Source organism: Strix aluco, chromosome 1 (genome assembly GCF_031877795.1).
Source record: "Strix aluco isolate bStrAlu1 chromosome 1, bStrAlu1.hap1, whole genome shotgun sequence".
NCBI lineage: Eukaryota > Metazoa > Chordata > Aves > Strigiformes > Strigidae > Strix > Strix aluco.
This window is the reverse complement of record NC_133931.1, coordinates 125,513,408-125,541,012: the sequence shown is the minus strand read 5'-3', so window position 1 is coordinate 125,541,012 and position 27,605 is coordinate 125,513,408. Positions and strand designations below refer to the sequence as shown.

Sequence of the window (27,605 nt, the reverse complement as noted above, 5' to 3'; positions counted from 1 at the left end):
GAGAAATTATTTTTCAGAGTGTAATATAACATTTCTGGTGTACATTTACTTATATTTATTACTTTATTGCAGATTTTTCACCAAAATTTTAGTTCTTCTATCATCTGTAAAATATGTGGATGCTGCTTTTATTGTGAATGTTTTTAATCAAACATTATTCAATCAAATTTATTGCTTGGCAATTTGTCTATAATTTATTTCCCCACTTTTATATAACAAACTGTTACATATGAGCTTACAGTAGTTTTATAGACAGTTTCTTTTTATAACTTACCACCCTAGAGATGTGTTCCTACGCAGCCCCAAAAAAGATTTATATCAGATATAATAGAGATTAAGCTGGTTCTTCTAACTCACCCATGTTCTTTTCTTACTCTATTCTTACCACTTTTATCTATCACACTTACCTACTCTACAATGAATTTTAGCAGTACAAAATTGGACTTGCTTATAAATTTTTTAGTCATGAACAATTAAACATAAAAAGAAGGTTCTTTTATGTTTTAAACTACGCACTCCAAAGTAATTTCTTGGTCACCATCACCAGCCTATTTCTTACTAAAATATTCCCTTTTCCTTAAAAAGCATATGAAATCCTATGATCTAAAAATTGGTGAACTCTATGACACTGAAACAGGAAAAAGATGTATAATAATTTCATACTATACTAGGCTACCTATTTTAATATCTTTATATTGACCAAGATAAATATTTAGATTTGGCACTATTACTAATCACTATTTCTGCAAACAGAGAAAACTACTTTTCAGACTTTCTTAAAGACAAGATCTGATTGCATGCCTAATCTATTTTGTAGGATTACTCTTTCAATACAATAACTTTTTAAATTTAATATATAAATATATCATATATATATTAAAATATATATATATATTCAATTGTGCTTCAGCACCAAACACTGAAGCATAATGATTCAGTTTGTAAAGCATTCTTATCAGGAAAGTAATCCTATTATGTATCAGAAATATATATACACCATACATCAAAACTGTGACAATGAGGAAGTATTCCTGCACTTCTAGTTAAAGTCACAGTAAGACTGGAAAAGAGAAGGGCATCTATCCAGCTTTAGTCATCTAACTTTGCCAATCCTGTAGTCCAAGGAAGGATCCTGGCTCCTTCAAGGGAGCTCCTCAGTTTGGAGCATCTTGAGTTTCTGCTCTCAACTGCCTGGTGAAGAAGTCTCTCCCCCGCACAATCCCCAATTACTAACAGAGAGAGGGGCCCAGGGGAAACAGCTGAGGTTTATCCCTTTAGTATGCTAAGTGTTCTTTTAAGTCTAGCAGTTGACTTTTGCAGAATCAACTCTGGTAGTTCAAGGTATCAGCAATTTTTTTCACGTTAAGTCTGGTTTGCAATTACACTAGAATCAAATACAGTTACTTTTTTTTTTCCCCCCTAAGAAACTTCTCATATAAAATCAAGTGAGATCACCTTCTTGAAAAGTCTGTTTATCATTCAAAACTAAAGAAACCTGGGAAAGTCTCAACAAATCTTCCACTAAAAATTCAGCAATCTTAATTCTTTCAAATTCAGCATTGCACAAATTGTGCTGCTGAAACTGGAGGCAAAGTTCCTTACTTTATATGCATATGCAAATTTCAGTATATAGTCTGTGTGTGCTGATTAATGTTTACAGAATTTATATATTCTGCAAAAAGCAAAGGCTTTTTTACTACCACTGAGTTAAAGATTTCAACATGTACTTACAGTAAAAGACTAATCCCTTTTGTTGCCAAGTAATTATTTTATCCATATTTAGACTAAAAAGACTGTAATTTATAGTATGAGCTTTTATGAGTCTAAATAGGATATCTCACCTACTACTGATGAAACAAAATTACTTTAAATTGTCTTTAGACATGTGGCTAATGGCAAGGAGTGACCAACAACAGTAGACAAGTAGTAGACAAGGATTCCATCCTCCTACCCTATCCTGCAAGGGTAGGCCTTACAGAGGATACAATAGTCAACCTTGGTAGAACAGAAGAAGGGACATTTGTTTTATTTCAGAACAGTAGAAAACATACGGTATCAAAACATTTATAGCAAATATAAGTAAACAACCAGACTACTGAGAAACAGAATAGTATAAATTTTTTTTGATTGTGAGCAAATGCAAAAGCACTTCTGACGGTATAAAGACAAATCATAAAAGAAGTATTGCTCTTTTTAACCCAATCAAATAGTTACGTGTGAAAAGACAGACGTTTTCAGATAATGCTTTTAAAAACTAGAAATTGATAAGAGGAAAAAAACACACACAGATGTCAGTTTATGTTTATGAATTGTATTTACCTTTTCCTTCTAATCTTAGTGCTGTGGTCTGTTCCACCAGTACTAAGAAAAGAGAATACTGTTCAAATGGAGAACATCTCTGGAACTGAAGCAGAATTTTCAAATACATCTAACACCTTTAAGAAATTGAGATTATTAAAACTTTGAGCAGTGTATTAAGGCAGTTCGCACTAGCATGCTTCCCCAGTTTCAATTTTCATATGATTTTAGCTGGTGATGCTTTCTAACCAATAAAGAGTTAATATTCTTAGTTGTTTGAAAGGTGATTTGGAACATTTCAGATGGTATTATGCATTGTTTTCGGTCTTTTGATATATTAATCACAACTGTAGCCCCTTCTGTTGCAAATGTTTGATTTTAAAATTGTCACTTGTCAGCCAGTCCAATAGGCTATTTCAGAACCAATACAGTTTATGCATGGGAAGTTTGATGTTGAAACAATATTTATTTACATTCCCAGAGTGAGATGGTTTAATATATTCATGCTGCTATAAAAGACATGCTACAAAGCCTAATCGTATTTTGTGTATATACTATGTGTACAGAGAATCTTGCTTGTATTAAAATAAAAGAAATGAGGTTCTAAGTATCAATTTATAAAACAGTTCTTTGTAAAATGCTACAGTGTTTCCCGAAGCACTATTTAATGAAACATTAACTATTGGTAAACCTCCATAGAAACTACCTTTTCCAAAATTCATGATAATAGTTCCCATCTATTTTATTTATGTTTGCATTTCATAAAGTAGCTTACTTCCCCTCCCAGAGAAACCCTGTTCCTATGCTTGCTGCACTAGAGAAGCAACTCACATGGGGAAAGATCCAACAGACAGTGAACATACTTGTCATTCATGCACTGACCTACTGTAAATATAAAAGCAAATGGAGACTTTAAATTGATACTACCCTTCCCCCAGCCATGACTTCCTTTCTGCAACCTGTGGCTCTTTCCCAGCAGAACAGCTGGCAGGTTTTATCGCTGCCATAGCAACCCTGCCGTAAGCCCGTTGGCTTGGCAACATTGCAGCAGGAAGAAACACACTTCACGTCTGAACTCTTCTTAAGGCTCACAGAGGTATTTTTTCAGGTTGCATTCCTAAATGCTTATTTGCTGTTCAACTTAATAAATTTTGCAATAAAAAATCCTATACAGTCTTTATTTGCCAGTGAAATCAGATCATCTTCCCTGGAATCTTGCAAAGAATTAATGTCCATTCCTTGCAACGGCACAGCAGATGGATCAAATCTCTGCAGCAGCTTCAGCTGATCAAGCGACAGTCCAGTTCCCCTCATGCCCTCTCCTCCAATGTGAGGTTCCTTTTCAAGTAACAAAGAAAAGTATTGCATCAGTAAAATTCTTAAGTGCCCTAAATGTATTCTACTGAGTATATGCAGAGCTGCCTAACCAGTAAGGTGGACAAACTACGTTTATAACATTCACACCAGGGGAGGATTTGGAAGTAATGTGGCCCTTCTTTTCTTGCCTTCATCTGGCCAATATGTATACAAGGATATATACAAGGTCCAAAGTGCTTTGAGGAGGTGGTGGTGCACCTAATCCAATTTGGCCCAGTAGTTTGGAGCACTTATTGAGGACAGGTACTCAGGTCTAAAACAACTTGTTACTCAAAAGACTGAAACATCACAAGAAAGCTGTTATCACCAGACAGTAAGAAGGTCTAAAGATTTTAGGTTGCCACTTTTAAATGATGCAGCACTTCTGTGTACTGACTAATAGCTATGAGTTAAGTCCAAAATAGTGATTCCTTAGTCAGTTATTAATATACTCAGTAAAAGTAGTAGAAATACCTGGATTCTTCACATTGGAAACTTCAGCTGGAGAGACTGAATGCCCCAGTCCAGAATACTTTATTGCCTGCAGTGACATCATTTTGGAAGATGATGTGGCAGAAAAAATCTGATCTTCAGATTTTCTGTCATGTAATTAGACTAATGGGACTATTGTTACATATGTATGTGTATGAGGCAGAGAAAGAAAGGAAGAAAGAGCTTAGGTATCTGAATTCAGGAGATGACATTTGGCATCAAAATTCAGGAGGGGAGAGGGCTTAAAAGCACAGCCCTTTTCTCAGCATTTCTTGTAAGTAGCCTTGACTACTTTTTAACACACTGCTTCCTGGAAGAAAACCTAATTCTTAGCTAGATTGTTCTTTCAATGCATTCGGTAAGGAGATAGAACAAAATGTGCAAAAGCTGGCATTGCAATATCAAAAGTAGATCTCCTTTGTAAATCTGCTCTAGCGTAGTCTATAACGCAGTCATCACACTTTGCTAACGCATGAGCTCATCCAGTCAGCACATGATGCAAGTTAGTAGCTTAACCATACACTGTGTGCTGTAAAGCTGGGCAGCCAAGAGGTTGCAGAGTGATTCTTCTCTTCCTTTCCCTCAGCAGGATTTCAGTGCTTTCCAGGTAAGAGACAGAAGTGTCCATTGCAAATTGAGAAAAAAAGAACATACAGAGGGAGACAGGGGTAGCAACTTGAAGTAATGTAATAGAAGGATGGAAAGGTAAAAGTCTAGTGAAAACAGTATTACACAGGGCCAAGCAACTTGCTCAAAGACAGACCAGTTTTTTCCTCTACCTTTTCCTTTTTCCTTCCAGTTAAGTTACTGCATTTAAGCTGGTATACAGTATCTCCTGTGTAAACCCCTAAGAGGAAGTAAGTCTGCACAAAGGATCAGCTGCCATGCAGTAACCTCCACCTACGAGATCAACGCCTATGGCTTCAGCTCCTGGTTTTTTCCTTACCCAACACGATTCCTGAATCTGTTGCCAAGCTGAGGAAGTGGGAGACAGGGGACTGGGTATATAAGGTGTCTACTGAGAGACTAAAGATATGGGAAACACATAAAGGAACATGAGGTAAGTCAACCCTAGACTCCAGTTTCCTGTTAACTGCAAAATATCACCATAGTTTACACTACCGGTGAATTGTTTTTAGGATACTATACACTATCTGTGGGTAAACAAGTCAGTGTCATCTCATTTAAAATATACACAAAAGAATTTTTACAGATATGGCATTTGTGTGTGAAAACTAGTGCTTTTTTCAAGACTGATATTACTGGAGAGACAAAAGTCTATCAAACCAGAATTAATCTTGCATTTGAGTTAATAGGGCTTGTGGGGTTTTTTGTTGTTCTATTGAAGACAACTTTTATACTGTTAGGTAAAATATATAATCTCATTTGAAACAGCCAGAACTGAAAAATTCCTAGTAAATGAATGCTGAGAAAGCACACAGAAGAACCCTGACATACAAATCTTTAAGAAAAACTTCAGTTCTGTTAAATCTTTACCAGTCTTCATATAATTTCTCCTTGTACTCCTATTGTATATATTTTTTTAATTTCAGTTAAAAGATGCATCTAAACTTCTAAAGACAGATAAGAGTCATCACAGAATAAGTAAGCTAAACAGGTATCAGAGTTAGACTTTTCCTCAAAGCCATGATGATAAACAACTAACCCACCCAACTCATCACATCAACAAAGGAAAAGAGACACATAGAGTCTGACGATAAACTCTCTCAAGTTACTAACAAAGGCAACAGATATTTTTTAAAATGTATGCAGTATAGATAAAAAATGTTAGTATATTCCTATATATTACCTCTTCCCAGACATCTTAATGATAGACACTATCTTCAAAAAAGACAAGGTACATTCTTGAAACACTGAGCCTGAAATAAATTTGTTCCCTCATTCCTTTATGTAACGCAAAACTAGCTCCCATATATATAAAATCCTCCTTCCCCAAAACACAAGGTTCTTTCCATTTATCTCCCATCCTTTATGCAAGTCTTCACTACTTCAGTGGCATTAATAAAAAATTGTTCACCTCTCCTGTAAATGTGCAAAAGAAGGTATGGATTAAAGAACAATTTCAAGAGAAATTTTGTCCCTGTTGTGTTTTAAATTACTGTTGTACAAATCAAAACAACCACAGTACACAGTGGGAAACTACTTAACAATCCCTAAATGAAGCTCAATTAAACACAAAAACAGATTTAAAAGAGCCTCAGAAATCCTTGTGATATTTCTATCCACAGCACTTAAAACTGTCTGCAGTGAAAGAGAGATTTATTGATAGTAAATATAGCATGTAAATTTACAGTGCCAAAACAAGCTTACCGGATTGTGTTGAAGTACCGTGAAAATACTATTACCTGTGGCTGAAGCTGGAGGCATGGAAAAGTTTTCAGGGCCCAAGCAACTTGCTCCTCATTTTCAGCAAGTGTAATCGTACATGTACTATATACTAAAATACCTCCTGGCTTCAGCAATTTCACTGCCTGCAGGGAGAAATAAACAATAATTCAGCTTATTTTTAAATGCAAAAACTTTCATATTGAGCAACATTAACCAAGAAACCGTTAAGTTATAATATTAAAACTTAATACTTAATTAAACTCAAATCTTTCTGTCTAAGGCATTAGGATACTAATTCTTCTCAGGGAATACAGTAAAGGATCCCATGGATTAGAAAGATTCTTCTTTCCAAAATCAACATTATAACTCATGCAGTTTATTAATGCCATTAAGATGATTCACCTTGTAAAATTTGTTATTTTGTACAGCTCTGCGAATCCCAGACAGATTAGTTCTGTTTTCATCACCTGCTGCCCACCATGGATACACAATATTTTTATCAGTGATATTAGATGTCAACTGTTTCCACGTATTTGGCACGAAAGCTCTATCTGTGCTGCTGTTCTCAAGCTTTGGTTCACTTTGAATACAAGTAATTCAGATCTAGACAAGTTTCATGAAATCTTACCTTTCAGCATCAGCCCAAGCACACTCCTACTAGCATGAAAAATTGTAATATGACCTCCTGGCTTTGTACTCATCTTGTATCCCTTACAGCACCTCACAGCACCACGGCATGGGAGTTCCACACAGTGAACTTATAAGAGTCTGTGCTGCTGCAGAGAAAAGATTTTAGCCTGCTCCGGACTTAGACTCTTGTGATTATTGTAAATTAAAGCTGATGAAACTTAAGGAATAAAAAAAACCACATACAAAGTTTTTTATTTACTTTGGCTTACGTATGCCTTTCCCATGCTCCAGTGAATTGACTTCACCTAGCAACAGATACGGTGGAGCCGAGAGGTTAACCGAATCCTAACGCTATCTTTAACTGCTGAAAAGGTAGGGAAAATGAGGCACCATTTTTTGGTATGAAGTTTTATGCTGCAAAAGCATTTATGTCCAATTTAGCTGATATGCTCAATGATCAATACATACCACAGTGAAAAGCTTGCGCTGTAGTGGCTGATAAGAGGTCACTTCCTTTAAAGTCGAGGAATAAGCCATGTTTGGTCTCTGTCCCATCCCACTACATGGAGCATCAAGAAGAATTCGATCAAATGACTCTGGTAAGAATGGAGGTCCTTCTGTAAAAAGCAGTTACTAATGTAAAATGTGGCTGTTTCTTTCCTTAAGACTTCACCACAGATAAGGACAAGCTGTTACTGTTCCCTTGACATAAAACATTTATGTTCTATAGATAGTGTCTGCAAAAGTAATCTCAGCTAGAGACAAGTCTCAGCACTGCTGGTGGTAGATTTCATCTCCCAGAAAACTAAAGAGTTTTAGTTCTGTCAGCTAAAACAACACATGATCCCTTTAGGCAATAATATTTTTTAACCTTAATTTAATAATTTGAAAGTAAAATATAAAAGTAATCAAACAAAAATGTTGAAATATGATTGGTCAGAGGTGCTGGGTACCAAGTTGTACAGGTAGGCCGTAATGAACCACAGTCAGCTCATAACTGAATTGTGTGCCAGTCTTTACTGAGAGGAGCCTGTAGTTAACCATTAAGACTGCCTTAAATAATGATAATTGGACTGTCTATAGAATAACTATTTCTTGCAATGCATATATATCTGTAGAAAATAAAGCACTTATAATAACATGAAATATTACAAGTTCTAATGAGTAACACATGCTGTCTCCACAGCAGAACAATTCAGTAAATGAGGATTGTGAAGACACAAACAATTTCTCAATATTACCTGGATAGATAAGGGAATATGTAACTTCTACATGCAGAGCCTATCCTTTCATCTGAATCCCACTGACTCAATGGCCCAAAAGGTTCTATCGCCTTAGTGCTAGAGACTCCTCAGCTCAGCATCACCAAGACAAAAGTGGCTCTGTACATGTATCTGTGAGTAACCAAGGAGGAACAGAGCCATAGATATGTTTTACCTCCTTTTCTCCTTCTGTTCCTCAAATATTCAAGTTAGGTGACCAATAAAAACAAGCGAGTGATTTCATACTACTGCTACCTAGCTTGTTCCAGCACTACAAAATAAGTCTGATTTATCTACCTCCGATCCATTACTACAACGTTCAAAATATGTCATGTCTTCCTTGCAGGGATGTACAGAAAAGCCTTCATGATCTCTCAGTATTACAGCTAACTCTTGTTCATCTGTGTAAGCGCTACATAGCACCTACAATATTTTATGTTCATAGAAAGACTATTAAGAAAGTACCTTATTCCTCCAAAGCAGGAATAACTGCATAGGGACAAAGAAGGTGAATTATGCAACCTGATTCCTACTTAGACTAACTAGTAACTGGGATAAAACAGAGTGAGAAAGAACAGCATACTTTGTACAACAAACTAAAAATAATCAAGACAGCAGATACCGTTTAAATCGTTCCATCATGGGAACAGAACCAGTATCATAAATACAGCACTTCAGAAAAGCAAATGAAATGAACTTAAAATAATACACTGTGCTTCTATAGAACTTTCCCCTGGACAGCTGAACAAACATCAGTGAAATAAACCTTGCAGCACTCCTGGGAGTTAGGTATTAATAACCCCATTTTACAGATGAGGATTCTGAGGCAGAAAAGCTAAGCAATTCTGCAAATTTTTTTTTTTCTTCTTCAGACTAAGTCAAACAATTCAGGTATGGGTTTAAATGTTATCATGAAAGAAGCTTTAAGGCTTCTTCAGTCTTTGATATTATCTGGGAAAGGAATGCATTTCCTTTGAGCATATTAAGTTGTGGTAAGGACAGATAGTTTGAGTTTTGTATTTGCTTCACAGAGAAGCTGATAATCACAAAAGAGTAGAAAACAAAAGAGCATTCACAGTGCTGAAGCAACTTAGGTATCTGCCATAGACGTGTGGCAGGTTTAATACTACTAGTGCAAAACTGATTACTATTTTCTTTTAAAAGCTACTACTACTCAAGTTGTTTACTTTACCTTGTTCATCCTCTCTCTTCTCAACTGAAAGTGCCTTTGTTCCATCATAGCAAAAGGCCTTAATACAATTCAAACGTAGCAAATCAGCGTTCTGCTTAATTTTTTTGACCTTGTTAGCTATCTTGTCCATGGCTATTACTTCACCCTGAAAAAACCCCAAAGTTTTTATCAAAAGCATAGGGATTAAATGGATGTGCAGTGCCTGATTCCCCCGTTCCCCCATAAGCAGTGTAATGAATGAAGCTTAGTTTTCCCTACAGGATTTTGTTATTCTTAAATCCACACTCCAGTAGTCCTTGTTTGTCCATATTTGTCATGATACCCACACTAGGCTAGATGCTAGTCTGAAGCTGTGTATGTTCTGACTGGCACTAGCTGCTTGGCACAGTCACTCCCCAAGGGACCCTATAGCATCTGACTTCTGGCAAGTGGGTTTTTTGTTTCTTTCCTTTTGTTTGTTTTGAACTGTTTTACTGGGCACTAAGTTAGGTAAAAATGTAATCATCTGAAAGAGGGTAGAAGTCTCAAATGGTAAAATAGGTCCACAGGTTTTAAATTCGCATGGAGATGGTAGGAAGCATGATCACATACAGCTCGGTCCTGAGGAAACGAGGACCACAGCCATGCTTCCGGCTTGCTCAGGCTCATAACATACTGTTATACTTGCAGCAGTTGTCACTCAAGTTACTTTGGGAAATACTGTAAATACTCGAATAAATTTAGACATGAGAGGAGTGGAGTCACAATTACACATTATTCCTTTTATGTAAGAATAAGATTTCTCTCTTCCTCTCCCAAGATAAATCAAAACAGACACACACCACCATCTGCTAGATGAAATCTGTAAACACAAAGGAAAGTAAACAGTAGCATCAGTAAAATCCAGAACAGTAAAACTATCTTCAAAAAAACCCCAAAGACCAAAAACCTCTACTAGACTTGCTAGAGCAAACAGAACCTGCTGAGAAAACATGACAACTTTTTCCTACTTGGTGATGGCTCTCTAGAGGCTTATGGAAGGGTAACATTACTAAGATAGACAGTGTAAAAAAAACAAAACTAAACACCAACCTTCAGTAAAGATAAGCTGTTGACTGTATGTCATGTTAGCCAATATGTAGGTCTAGGACTGAGAAGTAAAAAAGGATTTATGTGGTGTCAATGGTGCCCAGCCTTCATCTGCTATGAGCCAAATCACCTCTTACAAGAGCACTCAGTGACCAAGTGCCACTGTTTCTTCCCTATCACCATTCAACCTATTGCACCTGCACACTAACAACTGATTGTGCTTGAAAAGTGGTCTGTTGCTAAAACAGTGATTTGCTGCACATGTGCTATACTGTGGATATGAAGAGGTAAGTCCTTCTCCTGAGAGACTTTCAGAAAAAAGAACAAGCTGAAAGGCAACAGTTCTTCCCCATCTGGTCCATGTCAGCCACTGCCAGAACAACTTCCTGAAAGACATCTAGAAAAACCAGTAGTCTGGACTGGGGTCCAAACAGTAATAAAGAATTTCAAGCTTTAATTATTCCCAATTCCTATTTAAAAGCTCCTAACAATAAAGAGTAAGATTATCTCATCTAAAGCCAATATATTAATTTTTACAATTAAATCACAAAAAGTATAAGATTGACTCAAATATTTTGAAATGTTAATTATTTAATATACTGTCTATGGAATTTTAATATGGAAAATCTGTGAATGGAATTTAAGAACCAAAAAGCAGTGCAAATTTACTAATATATTTTTTTCATATCTTAAATTATATACTCAGAAAAGGAAAACCAATTCAGATCAACGTCTGTATTCTTAATCTTTACCACTTCAGCTGAAGGTAAGCACAATCAAAATATCTAAGATGACTAAGGAAAACAGTTATGCAAAGTTATACAAAATGTACATATACAGATGGAAAAGGTATAGGTGTAAATGAATCCATGACAGAAACATATGCTTTTACAGATTTCCTTTCTTTATCACACTGAAATTCTTTACTGGAAGCTTTATAAATCTATCCAATAAATGTCTAATGACTATCTAATGACTGTCTAATGCATGTTTAATGCATGTTTGCAAACTTTCCATACTGAGGGAAGAAACATTTCCATAAGCAGTCACAGAACTGAATATATGTATTTTCTAAATACATTCACATCATTACCCACTGTACCTTCCCATTAATGCACAGACAACCATTGAACTACTGCATAATGTAACTGCAAGATTTCTAAATAATCTGATATAATAACCTTATTCCAAAGAAAATAATAATGCCTTACAAAATTTTTAGAGGAAACATTACACATTCTTCCCCTCTCTGCTAGAAAGGAGTAGCCTGCATTTCTGCATTTCGTTCTGCATATAGCAATTTACTATATGCAAATTGTTATTCCTATATCCACATTCTTTTTGGCTTGTGTGTTATTTTCCTTTGTCTTCCTCTAAACATTGGTTTTGTTTCTTCTCATATTGTTATTTTCTCACGAGATATTTTTGGGTTTGCAACCGTCTACCTTAGAATGACAAACTCAGACTAGAAATTCAGTCTAAGATCCTATCTGTACTGCGTAATTGATAATTTTTACTGAGAAGAAAGTTAATTGGATTAGGAACTTTTTAATACCTTTTTGTACAGAGCTGTGCATTCTTTTGGCACACAATAGTAACCCCTGATTTCCATGTATTCTCAGCTTCATGAATCCAGCATATTCCTGCATAACTATGCCCTGCATGCTACGAATTCTTCCATTACAAATAATTCAGTAACATTTAAAAAGTGAAATCAAACATATTTCAACAGGTCAATTTGCAGCAAATAAGGTTTTAAATGGGATGGTGACTATTTGATAGTCTATGCCCATTTCAGTAACTCTGATCTGTAGCAAAATATATTGGTAAGCAGAACATTCAAATATTAATTGTTTTCTGTTGTAAATCATCTGTGCATTCTGACAGCAAAGTGAAGTAAGCTGTACAAATGAACAGTGGTCAGACTTTCTTCACTGAGATAGTGACTGCTCTTACCTGGTCATGCATTAGTGTTGCAAGATGGGTTGTTTTTCCTCCAGGTGCAGCACACATATCCAAAATTCTCTCTCCTGGCTGAGGGTTTAAAATATGGCTCACAACCACAGAAGGCAAGTTCTATCATAAAAACAAATATGGGAGAATTCAAACCTTATGTCCTGCGTTAAGTCCTGCATCAAGGAATGACAAACTCGTTGAAACAAAAATTCATTCAACAGTGACGATACCTATGATATTGCTGTCAGTTCCTTAACAGAAAATGAACTATTGGGATTATATTAAAGAGACAGTATAGGTCGGAAGTCTCCAGTGTCTCCTTTTTTATTTAAAGCTATATATGAGTATCTATGGCTAAAGTTTAAGGGTTCATGACTATGGGGACTACAGTGCTAAAAGTTAAAAGAAAATAAACTGATATTATCACAGACCCAGAGCAGCTCTGTATATTACAAATATTTTACATTGATCTGTTTATTAGAAAATTTACTATATGAACATACTGGCGTAGTATAGTAACGAGCAGTAAGATCAATAGGAAGAAGATTACGCTTGCTGAATTAAGGTACCAAGAAACTGAACTGCGCTATTAATTATATAAACAGAACAGATGCATCGAAGAGAAATAATATGCAATAATTGTGCACAGTATTGATCTTACACAATATGGAAATATTCTGAAAGATTCTCTTCTAACTTGGTTCAACTCAAAGGTATAAAAACCTTCTAAAGTTGTCTTTACTACATGTAGTCTTTGGTTGGCACAGTTTCAAGTTCCATGCCACAGTGTTCAAAAAAATGAATAATAATTTATCTCACACATGGCAAATTCAAGTCAAAAAAGCCAGGCTCAAAGGATCGTAATCAGTGGCACAAAGTCCAGCTGGAGGCCAGTCAATAGTGGTGTACCCCAGGGTGGACACTGGCACCAATGTTGTCTAACCTCTTCCTTAGGGACCTGTATAATAGAACAGACTGCACTCTAAACAAGTTTACAGAGGATATAAAACTGGAAAGAGTGGTTGATAAACTGGAAGGTTGTGCTGCCATTCAAAGGGACCTTGACAGGCTGGAGAAATGGAGAAACAGAAATCTCAGGAAGCTCAACAAACAGAAGTGCTAACTCCTGCACCTGGTACACTCCATGTACCAATATGGACTGTGGCTGACTGGCTGGAAGGCAGCTTTGCAGAGAAGGCCCTGGGCATCCTGGTGGACAAGAAGTTGAATATGATCTAAATTCTCATGTGCACCAGTCTCTCAAATAACCTTTCTCTCTAACAAGTCTGTTCTTCTGATAAGCTGAATCAGGTAAGAAAAGGCCTCTCCTTTACTGCCAGCCATAAGACAACATACTGCTTGATAAACTACCCTTTGCCCACACCAGAAGACAGCATTGATGCTGATTTGAAAATATTAAGATCAATTACAAACAGAATATATGCATAAAAATACCTCATCTGTGAATGGACTCTTCTGACAAAACAAGTAGTGACTAAGACAATTCACTGTAATAAAGGGCTTGCCTTCCTCTCTGAGTGATAGTTACACAAATCAAATGAGGAAATAACTTAGAATTTCAGAGAACATCTCTGAACAAGGGTTTATTTGAGATAAAATTTATATTTGCTTTAAAGACTAAAATAACTTTTTTTCATGGCTGGACAGTTTGATTTTGCTTTAAACCCTGCTTCTAAATCGTCATATTTATATAATAAAAATACAATACCAAAATTAAAATAAAGAATTTTACCTGATTTAAGAAAACTAGAAAGTTCCATGATTTCATCATCCTACATTTCAACTTAACACAGGTGGCCAATTGTCATGTCTGGGTATTGCTTTTAATTAGTGTTATTGTGGGGAAAAAGGAATATAAGTATCACAAATATTAAAGATGTAAAAGGAAAAGCTAGCTTGAAATAAGTTCTTAAATTTTACACTAAAAATTGTCATTCTTTGGAAGCTGCCAAGTTTTATGGTAAGAGGTAGTGAAAGCTGTGCTACTGTAAGATTTTTCATGGTTATTTTGTTCAGGTGGTTTTTTTTTCATTAGAGCTAAAAAGATGTTTTTTCTCTTCAAGTCAACCTAATATTTGGAGTTTTTCCTGATTATCTACAAAAGGATGTACTCTGAAAGAGCTTTATATTTCAGAGTTCATAGACAGATTCCAAAAACTAAAAGTTCTATGCAGAGTATCTGTGCAAAAAGGATTTCTAAGTTTTTAAGTGAATATCTCTTAAGTCACTTTGAAGTCCCTTATATCTCAAACGTAGATACTGACTTCATTCTAAACGCTTTGTTTTCTTTAAATCCAAAGACTGAATTAGGTGCCATAATACACAATGAATATATAAAGTATTAATGTGTGCTTAGAGGATATTCATTATTCTGCAAATAGTACAGACTTTTACTTTTGTAACAAACATACCTGCAAAAATAAATTACCAGGGAGCACATTGTCAAACGAAGGACTAAGGTAGACTGTCTCTATCATTCTTATGCCCATCCCACTGAAAAACATGAAAAAAAATTTTTCAACTACTCAGATTTACAATTTTTAACAGTATTCAATTAAAATCATTATGCTTACAAACAGAAACTTGAAACAATAAGATTATACAAAAATGAAAGCACTTAGAAGCCAACTAAGAAAAATACTTTTACAATTTTGCAATCTGATATCCTTTAAAATTATGTCATTAAGTTGGGTAAACCATAACAAAAACTGTACTACATTATAAATTGCAACTATCTATAAAAATTGCATAAAGCAAATTTATATTTTTGTACACAAGAAAAACTGAGATCTAATTCAAGCCCTGATAATGTAAAGAAATGCATAAAATGCAGATTTAAATATGTTAATTGCAATCCATAACAGCTTTTGGCTAGCCACATATGCACTAGGGCACTGGCATGCGATTTCCTGCTTAGATCCTCCTCTATTTTTCTAGATTGTCTGAGATTTCAGTCAAATAACTAAAGAAATTATATTTCAAAAGACTTAGAGGAACACTAATTTGCCTGCAAAGCAAAGGTTTGAATTTAGAAGCAACCTAAAAGTTTTAAATATGGATGAAGTTCTGACACAGATTTCATTAAGACAAACGTAGAAGGAAATGGACAAAAAGAAAAACAAGAAAAAACAATATTGAGCCTGAAAACAATAGATTACTGAAGATAACAAGAATGAGTATTATTTTGCATATGCACTGCACAGTCCAACAAGAAGGAAGGATATGAGAAAGCAAACTTGCAGACACCAGACTTAGTGTTACATAATGCCATTCCATGCCATCAACTCAACAGGTATATCCTACCACTACTTCTATTACATTTAAGCTCTAATAAATCAGAAATCTTCTAAAAATTTTATCATTTTTACTAGATCTTTTGTAGTTTGTTCTTGGGATGTAAAGTCTTGGTCATAATTTGATGTCCGTGCTCTTCTACGCTGCTTTTTATATGTGTTTTAGATGACAGAAGAGGAACAAACCAAATGCTTTGGCAACAAAATAGAAAAGCAAGTAATCCTGACATAGATAGCTACCTTGGCAAATGCCATACATCTTTAAGATATCTGACCTTATCTTCTGTCCCCTGCCCCACCAAAAAACGTCCCTACAAATATTTTTAGGAGATGGAGAAATTGACAAGGCTCCACTTTTGTTCCTTCCAAACAGGAAAGTGGTACAGAACAATCTACCAAAATGCAATTTTGCCACAGTGAGAATATTTGTCACTTCTGTTTTTCTATATTATTGAAATCATATGCTAAACATAAATTCTGAAAAGACTCCCATTTACTTCCTCCTACCTCTCACGTAAACTGGTATCTGGATACCACTATGAAACTAAATGTTCAGTCTGCTAATACTTACTGTAGTTCTTTAATTGTAATTGCCATCACATTGCCACTACCTTAGCTGTGAAGTTACAGAAGACAGCAGGAGGCACAATTCTATCACATTCCCAGAAACTAACACTTCCCAAAAAATGCTGGACGTCCCAACATGCAAGACAGGTCTCAGTCAAAGTCATCTTGTGGTTGCACGTAGGGTACAGAACATTTCACAGTGTTTTCCCATCTTTCTCCTTATCTCTGCAAAGTTGTAGGTCTAGATTGCAGTTACTACTGACTTACTTCAGTGGGCCACTTGAACTAAAGATTTCACTGCGACTCAGTTCTGAAATCCCATTTCCAAGGAAAACTTTGACTCCTTCAAATTCTTTGGCTCCTCTTTTACATTTCCCTTCAATATCTGAATACACTGAGACCAGATCTCCAGCTTTCATAACTGCGCAAAAAGAATGGAAATGTTGAGATTAATATACTTGACAAGACAGTAGTGACCAAATAATTTAGGATTTTCAGTAGACTACTTAATCCTATATCACAGCAAAATTTAAATCTTCTTAATGTAATCAAAGAAAAAGATTAACTGATATTAAGCTTGAAAGTGTACATGGTGAACGATGGCCACCAAGTGACTAGTTATTGAAAGACACAAGGTTACAAATCAGTGTGTCTTGTTTTTTAAGAGGTGAGACAAATCTCCACTTTATTTTTTATCACCACATGATCACCCATAAGTTTTAAGCTCACTCTTCAGGATTCAGTCCTCTGTGAATGCTCCAAGCACGCAAGTACAACAAACAACACTGGTTCACACCTACTGTACAAATACACTAGTACTAAATTTGTCTAATGACTTCTCAATAGCCAGGTAGAACATAGCTATAGCTGCTTTTTCTCTAACTATTGCTTTGATACAAGTGATTATATATTCTTGTTGAAACAATTTTTCTGGTGTGGCTCTCTTCCCTCTAAGGCAACTGCTGTTCTCAATAATCCTCTAAAAGAGCTTTACATCTCCAATTAAAATCCTCCAGATCAGTGAAGTATGTAAATATACACCAAACTCTAGAAGTGTAGTCCTAGGGACTTAAACTTTCTGAGCTAGAACAAAAATCGATGGAAAAGGTGGATGGTTTAGGTGATTTTGTAGAACAGTGAGCAAGCTCTATGCACTGACTGGCTGAAAAATATGCTTAAAAATAAAGGCCTCCACTGACAGCAATAAACAATTTTTGCAAAATTATGCTTTTGACAGGTCTGACTGGCTGGAGCAACGAGAAGATATGACAAGTAAGACTAATGACAGTTCAGCTTCCCCAGAATTCTTTGAGTTGTATTTAGGAATCTTTTTTTCCATTTTCAAATGGCCTTCTGAATATGCACAAATGCCCTGGAATTCTTAGATTGTAATATTTGTTGGGTAGCCAATAAACATTTTTTTTTTGGGGTAGTTTCTTTCTACACAATGCAACACAAGACATTATGTGATAGCCTACTGTTATTGTCTGCTTAACTTCACTGAACAAAAACTTGCAGCAATGTAACTCTTCCATCAAGCATATTTGCTAATGATTTTTTGCAGTATTCAAACATAAAGGATTTTATTTCACTCTCTGCTGACAATCGTCCTTCCAAAATGCATTAGTACCATGTACAGTTCTTAAGCTTTTTGTAGCTTATATGGGCATTCCATAAACATAAAGCTTAGAGTTTGATGAGTTAAATTAAACTCAAAGCCCCCTGATAATTAGTTTACCCCATTTGGGTTGCAATTTCAGTGATTAAATGTGTGTTCTTGCTGTACTCTTTTTTTCCCTAGTTAGACCATCTGTGCTTAATACAGCCTTATTATATTTGGCCTCAAGTGAGTAGCATGCCCTTTTATTTTATTTTCCTATCTGCAATTCCCCTGAAGTATTCCTAAAGTTTTATAGTATCTTTTCTTTGAATTGATGTTGCATGCATAATTACACGCAATTATGATAAATCACCAGTTGACTCAAAGAGGGATCTGAATATTTATGAGGTTGTCTAAATAAGCAGTTTCAACAACTGCTACAGCAATATACTTATTTCATTATTAAGTCCTAGATTGAAAAACATTCCCGTTCAGTGAATTGGACTTAAGCACATGCTTAAAACTTCTCAAAGGTTTTTTCCTGAAAGGGGATGAAATTAAGTGGCTAGATAAATGCTTTCCTGACTCACTTTGTTTAACAATATGAACCATGATGATTAGTAGATCTCATCATAATAGAATAATGAGATGAATCATCCAAAATTATACTGGCTTCACATAAAGTTAATTTGGCCTTTAAATAAAAAAGAAATATGCTACTGAACACTAAGCATGTATATGTAGATTTTTTATCTTGTCTCACAGGCATTGAAACAAAAATTTCCATTTCTTAAGAATCTGACATTAAAATTGGAGATTTTTCTTACCAATAGAGAAAAATCCTTTTTACTACATCTCTCATACACAAACAATATCAAATGAATTGCAAATGGAATAAAAAAAGAAAATCCATCTTTTCAGATCTGTAACTTAGGAGTCTGATAGGATCATGAAGGCAGGTGCCTTTGTGACTGAATGAAGAAATAACATATCTGGAAATACTATCTATTAAATAGTCAACATACATCCAGTTACCATTCAGATGTATCCATTGTGGCATTCCTTTTATTCTTTTTTCTTTTTTATAAGACTGGCAAGCAGCAAACTTCTGTGAGTTTATTCTACTGAACATCCATATTAAAAGTTACAGTAGTCAGTAGTAAAAAAATTCTTAAAAAGCCAGGTTTTACTTTGAACATGCTCTTTAAAAAGATTTTCAAATGAAAACAAGAAACTCTAATCCTGGAGAACTAATACTTTAACTACGAATTACATATGGAAAAGGGAACTCAAAACAGGCCAGGTGAGAAATACATATAATTTATTACAAGTATAATGCAAAAAATAGTGAAAATCTCAAAAAAAAGCCACAAAAACTTAAAAAAAATGTATTTAACATAAATTACAACTACAAGATTAATTTCAGCTGTGAATAGAAAAAAAAATAATGTCACTAATATTTATTGGAAGTTGTCATCAAGTGGTGACATTTTTTCCATCCTCTTTACAACTTAACTGTGTGTATTTAAGAACTCTTACATCTAGAGGTAGATATGATTCCAGGGACATACACATGTGCTCCTCGAAGTACTGCATATCCACAGTGGGCTCCAACAATGACTTCAGATGCATGTTTTTTTAAATCTCGCCTAAAAATACAAAACGTAGTTCAGTTTAAAAAAAAAAAAAAGTATATTGAAAAAAACCAAATACGCCCCCCAAGTAAACTCTAGTTCATAAATACTGTTTTGGTCAGAATGTAATAGAAAAAATAGTTAACTATCATGTATTACATTTAAAAGATTTATTTTAGTCCCAGAGGAATCAAAGAAAATAGCCAAGAAGGAAACCAGTCCTCAGAATAAAGCAGATTCTGCCACTATGATGAACCTGACACAGGAATACAAATAAATTATACTATAGAGAAATAATCATCTATTCCTTCCTAGGCCAGATGATTGTAAAGTGATTTTTTGTGTTTAACAACTGGTAAGTACTTCTACAATAAAGTATAACCAGGTACCAGAAACTTTGCCAGAAAGAATTGTGAAGACAGTTACTCGAACTCAATAAAGTGTAAACATATTTGAATATAAAAAGAACAGAACGTTCAGAAAAACATGCTACAAAAAGAGAATTAAATGAATGAAGAATAACTAAAAGCATTAAATGCTGTTTTAGACTGTACACCATTTACAAACTAGTAGTACTTGTTACCAATCTCCACCTAATTGTGATATAAACTGAATCTGAAGTATGTTAGGCTTCATTATGAACAAGATACTTTAAATAAAATGTTCATCAGTGAATTCAATAAAACAGTGAAAAAACTCCATAGGGGCAGACTCAGATGCAACATGGGAAATATCCAAAAAATATCTTAAGAATGAAGAATGAATAGGCATTTTATAGGGGATGAAATTCAGGAACCCTCTCAGCATTATTGACCCAGTCTCCCTAAGTCTTGCTTGATTCCAGTGGACTCGATTCCTGGACTCGATTCCAGTGGAAGAAAACACTGCCTGTATTCAGCTATAGTTCTATATTCAACCACAAAAGTTTAGCTCTTCTGTCTGCCACCTACCTGGCTTTCCAGAGAGGATGTACTTATGTTGCATTTTCCCTATAAAAGGCAATCTCATAAATAAGGAGAAAACTCCCTCTACGCTTTCTTACATCTTCTAAGGACTAAACCTGTGATCTGGTTAGGATACGGACTGTCCACTAGTTCTTAATATAAATGAAGTTGTGTTAGTTATCATAATTGTTTAACAAGAAATCTATAAGGCAAATATGTGTTGTGACATTTTAACACTGAAGACCAAAAATTTCAAACCTGGGTCCAATGACAGGAATTAATAAGATGTCCTGGAGTTTCGGGTGCTCAAGAACTGGAACACATAGTCCTTTAAATTGCTGTTTCATTAAAAAGCATAATTATTAAGAAATACTAAAAAACTAATATTTAAGTACTTAATTAGACTGAAAACTATTTTTCCATTCATAATTTATAGCTGTACAGTACAAAACCCAAATGTAAACAGTTAAGAGATGTTGGAAAATAGTGTGTAAGGAGACACTCCATATTAAAATTACTGGTATAAAAGATTAAACATTTAATAAATTGAGAAGTAACAAGGCCACAAAGGTATTCACTGAGAACCAACTTCAGGAAGTGGGACAGTGTTCTGATGCTCACAACCCTACCACTGTTTTTTGCTTTCTTGTGGAAGAAGGTTGTGTTGAGTTGTCATCAGACCACAGTAATACCACCAGAGAAGCTTGGGTCTAATCTGTGTATCTTTTTGATGTTATTAATTATAAACCACTGTTTAACTCATGTATTGCCTGTCTTACTTAATATGCCAGGCTGGTAATACTTTTTATTTTTCTTTTCAGCTTAACTTTGATTGCGTACTCAGAGCTGAGTTGTGCATATAGTTGAAAAAAATGACAGCTTGCCATTTTAAAACTGTTCCTGGACTTTGAGAAGACAATGTCTTCTCACCTGAGCCTTCTAAAATATAACCTTAAAACATGCAAAACCATGAATTAGTTTGCACCTGAAAAGTATCTTCTCTTAAGAAAGAAACCAATCCATGAGAGTCCTTTTGTTCAAAACTGTCACGTAGTTTCCTTTTCTAACATGACCGCAATTCGAAATACAAAAAGTTTATGAAAAGCCACTCAATTCAGTTTTCAGCAAAGCATTTTTCCTTGAAGCAAAATATCACTGCAATACCCACTTCCAGATTTCTACAATCAAGCTAAAATTAGCATAACTCATTACCATTCCAGCCCGCAGAATACTGTCAACTGCCTCTGCATTGCAGAAATGTCTTGGCTCCTGTCATGCAATAGCTCCCTGTACACCCACTAGCATTAATAATTTACTTAAAGAAGAACTGGATCTTTTTAGACAGAATGAAGATCTAGGATAGAATTTCAAAATAATCTACTTAAATATAACAGCTTACATATTATCAGATAAAAAAAGGTTTAAGCAAGTTAAGTAAAAATCCAGAAAATTATATAAAGATTAAAAACAGCTTTTAAACAAGAAAATGCAGCAGTTTCAGGGCATCACTGGCTCCTGTTTCTAAAACATACAGATTTTCTCACTTTCCTAAACAGTTTGTGCAATGAGACATAGAGCCGTTCTCCTTTAATCTTAAATAAAAATGTTCTAAACATATTGAACACAGCACACTGAACTATAGCTCTTATCTCTTTCTACCATCTTCTCTAGACTTATGATGCCCCTACAGTATTTATTACAGTAGCACCCCAATCCTATCTAAGGTCTGGATCTGCCATATGAAAAAGAGTTGGTTGTCTTTTCCCTCTGTTACTGCCTTTCTTGCAAGTATTAGAGGAGGAATAGTGCTAGACAATGAATCTTCATTTAACATTTAATGCTGACAGGAAATCAGTATGATTGCAGAATGTTAATACTGGTGAACAGGTATTAAGTTAAGGAATAGTTTCCAGTAATGAAAAGCTCTCATAATCAGGCACAAGATGAAATGTCCCGTTATTTTTGCTATAACACAGAAATTGCACAAACCTTCTGGATCTCTTCAAACAGCAATTTCTTCACGTGTTTCACTGAGGCCAAGTGGGTATTAACTCTAACAGTTGTGAAACCTGGTGGATGAGATAGATGACTTAACAGAGACTGATATTTACTTTCCGCCTCCTGTGTACCTAAAGCAGTGATAAGCTGAAAGTGAAAGAAGAGATTTTATATTAAAGAGAGTCACACAGCAGCGTCTCGCCAGTGCAAAAAAAGCACTGAATAAACATTCTGTAGAAATGGGAGGAATATGGTTGCATCGTGTGCAATAGTGAGGAATGTCTATGTCTGGAGGCCTAATTCCAGTGAAAATTCATAAATTTCTTTAAAAGGACTTGTTGGAAAAACAGTCATATTAGCAAGGTCATTGTATGTTGTAAACAGGCTGCAGCAAGTACCAAAAGCAGCTGCTAGCGAGCAATCTGATACTGTATAAACAATCCTAAGGAGATGGAAGAGTAGATTCAAAATTATGAATTCGTAACTCTTATCCTGATATACAAAACCATCATTTTTGTGTCCTTTGACATTAGGAATTAATTGATTGTAGTATTTTTGGTTCTACACTGGGGTAAGGGAGTATTTCTTGTCAATATTATGTGGTTAATAAGGGGTTAATTTTCTCTGTGATCATTCCTCAGTGGGATCCAAAACTGAAGTCTCAGATTTATGCTAAGTTTAGTTTAAATATCTTTACGTTACTTTGAGCCAACAGGCATAAAGAATAAGTGTATATTTTAAATAGTGCTATATATAAAAATCTGTGTCTAATGTGAAGACAATACCTTATTTTAAGGTATTAATATCACACAAAATATTAAATCAAAGAAATATTAACAGTATTCAATTAATGAATATTTGTTGATGATTAGTAGTATCTATTTCACATACCTCATTATTTCTGAACATTTTGGTGAGATACTCTTCAACTTCATGTTGGAAAGAGATTTTGGGGAAAAAAGTCATCTTCCTTTAGTTTTTAAAATCTGCCAATAAAGAACTGAAATAAGAAAATAATTTACTTAGTTTTTATCATATTCTATAAGTTTATACATGTAATATTATATGTACCCACAAACTAAGCTGCAGTTTCTGATTACTCTGCTTTAATAATGCAATTTCACTGCACTCAAAATTCCAAATATTGCTCAGGATATGACTGTAACACTATTGTCAATTACATTTCAGAATACATTCATTAACATGTTTAGCATTTGCAACCGCCTTACAGTGAAGCTACTGGTTTCCCTGCTGTCACATCCTTCCCAGCCATGGCTACAAGTATCAGTGTTTGAAATGTGAAGAAAGTGTCACCACCTCTAAATCCAGTCCTGTTAAAGTTCCCTGAGCTATCCTTGGGGAGAACTTGCTGTTCAGTCCTAGAATTGAGTCACAAAGGCTCCTCACAGAATTTAGCTTTGAGTCTTCTAAATCCCATCTCTGAAATTCTTACTCTATTACATAATCATATTTGTTCATTTTTAAAGATAATCTTCTAGTTTTTCCCTGTGAAATTTCTTATTCTGAAGCTTAACTTCTTAGGTTTCCTCCATAGTTCAAATTACCCAAACTTCATAACAGGAGGACATGTGCATGACTGTGGACAATTATTTTTATTTTTTCCATATATACTTAAAAAATTAAAGAAGGACTGTAAGTAACATTTTTCTCTTGAGTCTGTGTTTAACTCACAGTAGAAACAGTGAAGCATTAATGCAACAGAAGCTTTGCTGATTCTTACTGAAAATCTTCAAACTGTCTCGTGAAAGATTACAATGGTTAAAAGGTACAGGAAATTTCCAGATGTTGCTTTTAATTCCTTCTGCAAAGCCCATCTATACAGACCCTACTGTAGCTCAGCCCTGATGCAGCTTTTATTCTTTATAATTATCCTCTGTTTATTTTTCTCTGTAGGTAATAAAATCCAGTTATCTTCCCAAACTGTATCTGCCCACACCAGTATTACCTATATTTTGAAAGATTATATACAGTTCAGTCTGAAATGAGACTTCCTAAAAATTTAATAGTTTGTTTACACCAACTTAAATGGAAGGAAAGTGAGAACATCCCCCCGTCAGTGAGATTTTTTCCATCCATAACAAGGAAATTTGAATACTAAAATATTACAATTTTATTGTATTAAACACGCTTGGAGAAAACACATCAGAAAGTTTGGTATTCATTCTATTTGAATAAGAAGCTATTTGTCACTTTTATCATACAAAACCCCTCACAATTTTTTTTTTTTTTTGATATTTCAGAATCAGTTGAAGTTTTAATGCTAGAAGAATATTACCTTTTTAGACTTAACTTTTGATCGCAGACAAAGGCAATTTTCAGTTTCATGGGTAGGAGTTTCAAAACCTGATTCCCAACAGTAGCAGCCTTTGAAAGAAAGAAACTGTAATGGAATTAATTCTTTTTTTTTAGAATCTAACAAAATGCCCAAAAGAATTTACCTTGATTATTTCTACTAACTCTAATATTACTACAATAGTTCATATTACAACCAAATACCAAAGTTCAGTTTTAGCATTTCAGAAAATGTGACATATCATGCCTCTGAGCTGTTGTCCTAGGATGCCTACATTACAGGGGAAAAAAAAAAAAAAACACAACCAAAAAACCACCAACCCCACCCCCATATGGCTCACATTTGGAAAGTTTTTTCTTCAGAAGCATAATAAACTGGCATTTAAAAAAAGCCCCCACTTGTGAATTTTTAAAAGAATTTGAATCCTGAAAACAAGCAAGCATTTGAAAACTAGTAGAAATATGTGTTATTTATGAGCCCTACAAGTAACCTCAGTATTATTAACATTATGAAGGTATATTTTTAGGTCATTAAATAGGTATTTCATGATAACCGCAGAATTCCACAGAATGTCTGAAGTTATCTCACAATTACACTTCTTCATGGAAAACCAACCACTGATGTGACAGCATGTTGGCAACAGGACTTGTTTCTACCTCAGTTTTAAAATGTGACTGAGGCCTACCATGAAACATGAGCCAGTAGGTGATCAAACCCAAAAACTCTTGGTCAAAAACACTGCACACAAGAAAGGTTCAGGGAAAAGTGATGACCTATAAAGAGGGAATGGCTTTCAAGTAAGGAAAGACTGAACAGTTTTCAATCTTCCAGGCTGGGGAACATAGTTGAGGGGGGATAGGATAACAGCTTATAAATTCAGACACGGCAGGAAGAAAGGCTGACAAGGGAGACTGTCCAGTGCCCCTTCAAACACAAGAGTTAGTCTTCAACAGAGCAAGAGGCAGGTTCAAAACCAGAGGTATTTTTTCCCACAGACATGCTGTGCGGTACACCTCACTCCAGGAAAGGCTTGACAGCCTTCAGAAGAGAGTCCTTGAGGGAGCATCACCCCGTATTCACCACCTCCTTACAGACTTCCCTGTGCCCCTGCTGGGAGCTGCTGCGGGGGACGCGATGCCGGACCAGGGCTTTGATCTAACTACACACATAAGCACTGCGAGCTGTCAAACGTAGCCAGCATCCAGAGATGCCGAGCAAGATTAAACTTTCAAACCTCCTTTCCCGACCCCTTCCCACAGGAGGAAAAAAGTCAGTCGGCTCACTGCTGTGGGGAGCGGAATCTGGGGCTCCTTTATCCCTCCATCTGTCGCCTTACCGACAACACCAAGTGTGGGGAGAGCACAGCTCTTCACAGCCTCCCCGAGGCCCTGCACGGCGGCTCAAGCCGGGCCCAGGGGTACCTCAGCGGGACGGGACGCTCCGCCGCCGCCGCCCCCTCAGCCCCGGCGGACCCCGAGGGAGACACAGACCCGAACCGGCCCCGGGACGCCACGAGAACGACGGAGCACGCAGGGGCCTGGCCGCGTTCCACCTTCCCCCAGCGGCCCGCACACCCCCGACCTGCAGCTGGGCCCCGACCCGTCGCCGCGCCCACACCTACGGCCGCGCCCCAGGCCGGCCCCACCTCCTCCGGGGCAGCGGCAGGAAGTCCCGCCTCCGCGGCGGCCGGGGATTGGCCGGAGGCCGCCGGGCGGTGCCGGCTCGGCTGTTACTATGGAGCCATACACGCCGCAGCGCTGCCGCGGGGCCGTGACTGGGCCGCTCGGCTCCCGCCGGAGGCCTCCCCAGGGCACGGGAAGGGCGACAGCAGGGCCGGCCCAGAGCCCGGGGCCGCTTACCGGCCCTGTCGCCGCTTGCGGGCGGCCGCGGCTATGCGGTGTCCTTCTCCCTGGCGAAGACTTTGTGGTCCGTGTCTCGAACAGCCGCCCGCATCGCTGCCGGCAGGTGGCTGCGGTGGAGCGGCGTGTCCCTGAGTTACGGGGCAGGAAAGTTTGCAACGCTGCAGCAGCCCAGGCCGCAAGTTCAAAATACAATTCCAGTATATAAAGAAATTCATTTGACAAAACGTTGCTGACAGCACTTCCCCCCCCGCACGAGAGAGCTTAAATGCTGCTGGGTGGATTGAAATAACAGGTTTGGTGTTTCCACCCCTCCTGCGTTAAGTGCCTGCGGATTCCTTCGCTAAGGCGGAGCAGGGTTCGAGCTCTTCCGCTGAAGAGACTTCCGCTGAAGTACAGAACTGAAAGAGTTCGCTGGCTTTAAATGCTTTACTATACAGGAAAGTACTGAGTGCCCTGAAAACCACCAGCCCTTCCTAACCGTAACGAAGGCCGTGGACCAGCCACAGCAGCGCCCGGCTGAATGACACGGAAACGGGAGAAGGCCGCGGCCAGCGCAGACCGGCCACGCTCCCGGGCCGAACACCGGGGCTGGGGCTGCTTCTGCCCCGGACGGGAGACAAACACGCCCCGCGGGGCGGCTTCCTCTGCCCCGGCCGCGCTAGACCCTGCAGCCCTCGGCTCTTAATCAGCCCTGGGGAGAAGCCCGACCTCTCCTAACAGCTCAGCCCGGAAAGACGCGGCCGCCATCCGCCGCTACCCGTCTCCCGCT

The 27,605-nt window shown here is 36.8% G+C and overlaps 1 protein-coding gene across 6 annotated transcripts; it reads right to left on the bottom strand.

Moving 5' to 3' along the window:
• Positions 1–1,996: 1,996 nt before the first annotated feature.
• NSUN6 (NOP2/Sun RNA methyltransferase 6) lies at positions 1,997–26,611 on the bottom strand. Of its 6 annotated transcripts, none has more exons than XM_074834457.1 (13): positions 25,660–26,611; positions 24,957–25,045; positions 23,552–23,660; positions 22,652–22,807; positions 20,921–21,000; positions 19,624–19,733; positions 16,752–16,905; positions 15,036–15,117; positions 12,604–12,723; positions 9,580–9,724; positions 7,594–7,742; positions 6,513–6,638; positions 1,997–3,636 (listed from the first exon to the last, which is right to left on the bottom strand). In XM_074834457.1, exons 3-13 carry the CDS (start codon positions 23,624–23,626, stop codon positions 3,424–3,426), a joined length of 1,410 nt encoding a protein of 469 aa, XP_074690558.1. In that variant the 5' UTR covers positions 23,627–23,660; positions 24,957–25,045; positions 25,660–26,611; the 3' UTR covers positions 1,997–3,423. The 6 variants fall into 6 exon arrangements, with proteins under 6 accessions (XP_074690558.1, XP_074690580.1, XP_074690553.1 ...); XM_074834479.1 differs by having other exon boundaries at positions 23,552–23,646; XM_074834452.1 differs by having other exon boundaries at positions 24,957–25,061; positions 26,258–26,611.
• Positions 26,612–27,605: the final 994 nt, after the last annotated feature.

Excerpts from the sequence above, each read along its gene's own strand:
- NSUN6 (XM_074834457.1), bottom strand. The coding sequence starts at position 23,626 with ATGACTTTTTTCCCCAAAATCTCTTTCCAACATGAAGTTGAAGAGTAT. Across the intron at positions 12,724-15,035 it reads CTGGTAATTTATTTTTGCAG|AACTTGCCTTCTGTGGTTGT; the intron begins GTATGTTTGTTA and ends TTTTTATGATAG. Across the intron at positions 7,743-9,579 it reads GAAGAGAGAGGATGAACAAG|AAGGACCTCCATTCTTACCA; the intron begins GTAAAGTAAACA and ends TGCTTTTTACAG.